A 6,635-nucleotide genomic window follows, 5' to 3' on the forward strand; every position below is an offset into this window, starting at 1 on the left:
TTTCAGTAGGTTTAGCATTAATAAGGCAATTATGCGAAAAATCTTTCCTTCCACGAACCGTCACATTTCCCATCCCGCTTCCTTTTCCGTTCTCTGGCGGTTTCCTCTTTAATCGTTCTTCTACGAGCTGCTTACTGCTTTTTATTTGGAAAAGCTATTTTTAACCTGACTGCTTCTTCTCCTTCGCCGTGTCCCTTTCTTGCAAGACTTTCTTAAGGGGCTATTGAATCTAGGCTTGCAATTTTTAGGCCTCCTTTGTTGTTTTCTAAAAAGAAAACCCTAGATTGTTTTGCATTGAAATTCCCTGCATATATTTACTTATGTTTCGAGCATATATCGTACTTTTTTCAAATATAAATAATGAAAATTGTAAGATGCAAGTCATTGGAAAAAAAAAGAAGAAAAATGGTAAATCAATGGTAACAGTTAGGCTTATTACTGGTGCCAGCGTGGCTGGAAGTAATTGAGCGGATTCAATATTAGCTTGGTCTGGTTAAGAATAGCCACGATGGGAATCCCGTTTGACCACCTTGCGTGCCAGATTGCTTACTGACTAAATTAGGGTGAATGTTCCGTTGTATCTACAAAAGTCCATCCTTGTTATTTGGTTATCAAAACTACAATCTCCGATTATTTAATCGATAGACACTATAATAATGCAAATGTAAAAAGCACAACCAAATAATACAAATTTTTGTCATCACTTAAATTCTTAAATATAATATTTGTAAGTAATTTTAGATGCAAATAATATTTTACGAATTCGGAGCCAACATTTTTACCGTATATATAAGAAAAATTGATCTAATTACTTCAGTAAACCTTGATAAAATATTATTACAACATTTTATTATAATACAAATGTGTTACAAAGCAAATAACAATTTAAAAATTAAAAAACCATTAAATCGATGACATTCGCCTCCGTTTGATTTTTTATCGATTCTTTTGTATTTTTTCTTGGCGAACGTACAATTTTAAATAATGAAACAATTGTAAATTTTCTTTTACAATTGTTTTTCGTTACAATTGTTATTATCCCTAGTTTAATTAGTTCAAATAATTGAATAATTTTATACTTTGTTTATAAGAAAATAAATATTCGTTGATAAAGTTAGATTTTAATGAAAAATAGTTACTTTTATCCAATATATACATTAAAATGTATTTGTATTAAAAATATAAATTCTAGTAAAATATTGTTTTTTTATTTCTTACATTTCAGCTTACACGATTCATAAACGCAGTTTTCATACTATGCAATTCACAAACGTAATTGTAGTGACTAAGTAATCGAATAACCAGTTTCGATATATTTTGTATTTTTATTGTACATATCCGAAGCATTCTTTTTTTTTTTAAATTAGTATATTTATAAAAAGTACTGTAACAATCCTTTATTTAGTTCATAACCTTGTACGAAATAATGAATAACTTATAAACATTATCCGATAATTACTCGACAACGATTTTTATAAATTAATATTTGATAATTTGTTAACGTATTCGTTTTGTATTAGGTGTTGACTTTAAAACGATATAGAAAATATAAAATAAATATATTATCGTTCTAGAATTATTTATCACTCTCGAATCGAGTATTGCGAAAGTTAATGTTATAAAAAGTTAATTGCATTTCGTAATAATGTGCGCTAATCCTGTAATTGTTCAAATGAAAATGGAAGTAGTATATATAAGATGCGAAACAAAATTTTTGTCATGTAAATTCTAGTACAAAGTTTTACAATAATTATTCAAAACTGTGTGTTATTCATTTTTATTATTATCATTATCTATTATCCTAAATATAAATTTGATTCCAGCGTTTCGTATAAATTACAAGTTCCTTAAGCGTAACGTATATCGACATTTTAAATGTTATGTATTTGTTGTTGGTAATTAGGCTAATTAATTATATTCACAAACACTAAAATGTTATATGTCGTTAAGAAATAAAACGAAAACTAATATATTAGGTCCATTTGAATAATTTTGCCTATTTTTGGCAATAAAAAACCGTTGTTAAATCAATCTTAGACCAATTTTTGTCAAGGTCACAATTTCCATAATTTCAAGGCCTTTCGATAATGTGAATAACGTGACCTTGAGTATGAAAGATTCAATACTCGAAAACATTACATATATCCGCTATTTTTGTTGGTAGGAAGAAATAGAGAAAAATATTATCATAAGTATTTTTCTCAAAGTCATTCTTTTTTCTTTGATATTTATAGTTATTTGATATTACGAATAAAATGACTATGAGTATAAAAAATCCAAACGTAAAAACATCTTTCATTAAAAAAAAATTGATGACCTTGAAATCTAGAATGTGACCTTGAAATATAAAAAATATATTGCCTTGAAGATAATTTCCCTCTTCAAACGAAACAACATTTTCTTTCTTTCTCCTGTCGCCAAAAATGAGAAAATTATGTAGATGGTTTGTCCTAGGGGCCACTCTATAATTTTAACTACAATTTTAACAATAAATTAGATCGATTTGGCGTGTACCACATAGAAAAAGATAATAAAACATACTTCGTCATTTCACGAACGCGATTTAAGTTGAAATTTGCCTTTCTACGCGATATATAAATCAACGAATTATTTATCATTCGCTACTAAATGATTATTAGCCAATTATCTTTACATCGTATTATTAATTAACGTAGGCGGGACTATGTTACAAAAAATATATATATATTCTTAAATTAAGGAATAAATGATCGAAGAGGTACAAGTAACTATCTATAAGAGGTATATATATTGTATCCAAAATATCGAACTTCGATTGTAAAAAGTCCAAAGTAATTTTTCTTGAGTGTTTATCAATCTTATCTCGAACAAATAGTAAAATGAATGATCTTATATTTAATACGCACCATATTTCATTAGAAAAATATTATCAAATTCTGTAAAACGCGTTGGAAAAAATTCCAATAAACCAATGTTGGCTTCATCTTTGTAGAAAGTTAAATGTCCAATGCTAGTTTATGTATAAGTACGTAATAAAAAATTAATACCTTCTCACAATATTCCTTACATCAACAATACATATTCGAACAAACTTATCGACTCAAAATTCCGAACGTTCGTTGCATCTTACAACAGATATCAAACTGTTAGCAATTTTCTTTGTGGTTAAAATTCCAGTTTGATTTAATTCGTCGATTAGCAATTACAACATGCAACATTTCTTTTTGTTCTTTTTATAATTTTGTTTCAACAGTGGCCTTTCCGACAACTGAAACTTCCTAACAATTCTCACTAATTCATGGAAAGCTTGATCAACATTCATTCTTAACTTTGCGCTGCATTCGATGTAGGGAATTTTTAACTGACGAGCCATGTTCTGAGCCTCTTCGACAGATACCTGAAACAATTCAAAAATTAATGTAGAAAAATCACTACAATGCAAATATCAAGTTTCGATTAATTACGATTCTCTGATGATCCAAATCGGCCTTGTTGCCAACCATAAGCATTGGGAATTCGTCACGATCTTTTACTCTGAGAATCTGCCTATGAAACTTCAACATTTCATCGAAAGACGAATGATCCGTTACTGAAAACACAAGAAGGAAACCTTCGCCACTTCTCATGTACTGCTCTCGCATCGCACTGAATTCTTCCTGGCCCGCTGTGTCCAATACTAAAAAGAATAGTATAAACATTGCTATTTTCAATTTATAAAAAATGTACTGGAATCGGATAATTTACAATTTCTAAGTAGAAAGACTGGCAGAAAAGTAATGCACGCGCCTATACATGTAACTCAACAACAATAAAAGCTGAAAGATTGAATATGTACAAAATTGTAGTTACAGTCATCCTTTACAAGTATGTCGAACTTCAATTTGTTTAAATTAACCATTTCTGATTTATTGGTAATACTACAAAGATGTATAGCATTGTTATGTCATTGCAATTGAAACAAAGAGCAGTGATGGAACTTTTAGCAATGGAAAGTATCAATGCCATTAATATTTATTATTGTTACCAAGACCTTGAGAAATTTAAGAAGACATGTGTGTTATGTAAGAAAATCAATAGGAACAATCGTGTTACAGCACAATAACACAAGACCACACACATTGCATGCAACTTTCGATGTCCTTTGAAAGATGAAAGTTGGACCCATTCTACACCCACCATAGTCCCTTGATTTGGTACTATATGATTTCCATCTTTTTCCATACCTCAAGAGAGACCTTAAATGCATTTATTTTACTGTAGTTACTGAAGTAAAGGAGGCAATAAAGTCCTGGATTAAATACCAATTGCCAAAATTTTTCAGCGACGTAATGAAAAAACTTATCGTTCTCGAGATATATACATGTACATTATTCTTCAACCAGCCCTTATAAATATTCGTCTTAATAAATTAGAAATTATAATTTTATAATAGGAAATCCACGTTTTGTTATTGGAACTGTATAAATATGTTAAAGGCATTAATAAATTTATTCTGTATATTTACAACATTGTTTTAAACGCATGCAATTGGATAATTTAAATCTTCTAATTAAATATTCGTTCTAATCATTCAGAAATAATAATTTTATAATACGAAACCTTCGTCTTACGAAAATCGTGAAGGTTATGAAAACAATTAATTAAAAAAAAAAATGAAGTCAGAATAATACTTGACCTGTATAGTGTTGTTTATTTAGTAACATACTCACTGTCGAGTTTCGCAGGAGTATCGTCTATAACGCATTGCTTCGTATAGGAATCTTCTATAGTTGGATCATAATCGATTACAAAATAACTCTGAAAAATATTAACAATTATATAAAACTGTAAAAGTAATATGAAGTTAAGTCATAATCAACTACGATAATTAATTAGCACAATAGTGGAAAATTGGCTCATTGTATCCAGATACATGAAATTATAGACAAGTTTAAGCAAAACATCTTAGAAACGCAAATGTTACCATATGTATTAGAAAAAGTAATTTAATACCAAAATAATTAGACGTTTCGACAAGATAATCCGAAACAAAGCGTCGAACCCAGAAATTAGAAAATAAAAGCTAACTATTCTAAATAGTACCAACAGAAATGGCAGAGTATTAATTCTGGAAAAATTCAAAATGGATGCATCGGTTCAAACACCTTTAGGAAAATCCAAAACAAAGCTTAAAACCCAAGAATCAGAGAAGAAAAGCGAATTTTTCTAAATATTCTGACTCAAGTGACGAAGTATTAATCTTGGATAAGTTCAAAGTGGCTGCAAGCATCGATTTGATCGATTGTATTTCGATATTTTCGGTTTAATTTGCCTCGTAAAATTGTCGAATTTAGTCTTCTTTGTTATAAAGTTATGCATTAATATCCTCCAAATGCATACTTTTATCCCATACTGGAGCAAACGTGTATGTGTGGTGCGTGTGTGCCCCGTGTATATGTACATATGGCCATTTACATTGGTGTGTGTATATATATATATATATATAATACATAGCGCAGAGTATATACATATAAGTCTACATTGGATACACCTATTGGCTATAAAAAGTACTTACTCGAATGAATTGTATCGTGATCGCAGATTTTCCAACGCCACCCCCACCCACGACAACGAGCTTGTATGTCTGCGCATAAGTTTGTTTGTCACCGGGTTTCGACATGTTTTTTCCGTCAATGCGATTAATAAATATTAAAGGACCGAACTCTGGCGCATATTAAAAACCATACGATTGAATTTTCAGCAACATAAAAATTGCAGGCGCGTTCACATGCAAGCACGTAGGCGGTTTTTCACGCAAGTTGTATAATACATCGATTCACACGGTCCGTCGACGACTACCCTGAGCCTTTACGCGCCTAACTAGCTGGAAAACCGTACCAACGAACCGTCCCGACAGATTACTATAAAAGATGTCCCCACCTTCTGTGGATAAACTATTTCGATTGATTGCGCAGTCGCTATTACAATACCGCCCTCTCATAACCGCCTATGCTCACCTTACAGGCATACTTCGTCGACTACCGTGTGTTTGTAACCAAGAATTACTTCACGGTATTAAATTTACCCTGATTTCATTTTGGCGTATGATTTTTTTTTGTTAAGAAATTGATACTCAAAAGCTTAAGTTTAGTCAAAATTTGGGAATACCCATTTTATTTTTGTATAGCTTCATTGAAGTAAAAAAATTCTTAACAAATTTATGTTAATCGAAAGAGCAATACTTCGAATAATTATTTCAATTAAATACACACATACACAATTAATTTTCGAAAGAAATTCGTCCTCAAAAGCTTAAATTGAATAGTTTATAATTTAATAATGTTTATTTTGTCTTTACTAGCATAATTGATCCAACCGAGTTCTTTAAAAAATTCCTATTTATTACAAGAATAATTCTACGAATAATTATTTTAATCGAAAACACTATTCTCATTCCAGAGGGCGAAACTACTATAGAAATTAATAAACAAATAGTTCACTACCGTTCGATTCTTATATTTCATTACAGTTAATAGAATTCACAAACGTTTCAACGAATACAATTATTTAATTTAATTATGCTCACCTTTCCGTTTTGTTTAATTTCTTTAATGTTTACCAGTTTTGGAAAATAAAAATTGACACGATGTAGTATAATATAACGATTGTTATTATTC

The 6,635-nt window shown here is 30.1% G+C and overlaps 1 protein-coding gene across 1 annotated transcript; it reads right to left on the bottom strand.

Moving 5' to 3' along the window:
• Positions 1 to 965: 965 nt before the first annotated feature.
• LOC122397582 (ras-like protein 2) lies at positions 966 to 5,880 on the bottom strand. Its single transcript, XM_043396839.1, has 4 exons — positions 5,534 to 5,880; positions 4,689 to 4,776; positions 3,444 to 3,655; positions 966 to 3,376 (listed from the first exon to the last, which is right to left on the bottom strand). The coding sequence occupies exons 1-4, from the start codon at positions 5,636 to 5,638 to the stop codon at positions 3,182 to 3,184; spliced, it is 600 nt and encodes a 199-aa protein (XP_043252774.1). The 5' UTR covers positions 5,639 to 5,880; the 3' UTR covers positions 966 to 3,181.
• Between the last annotated feature and the right edge of the window lie 755 nt (positions 5,881 to 6,635).

This window comes from Colletes gigas, unplaced genomic scaffold (assembly GCF_013123115.1).
Source record: "Colletes gigas isolate AHSC1104 unplaced genomic scaffold, ASM1312311v1 Colletes_gigas_Sc00009, whole genome shotgun sequence".
Taxonomy (NCBI): domain Eukaryota; kingdom Metazoa; phylum Arthropoda; class Insecta; order Hymenoptera; family Colletidae; genus Colletes; species Colletes gigas.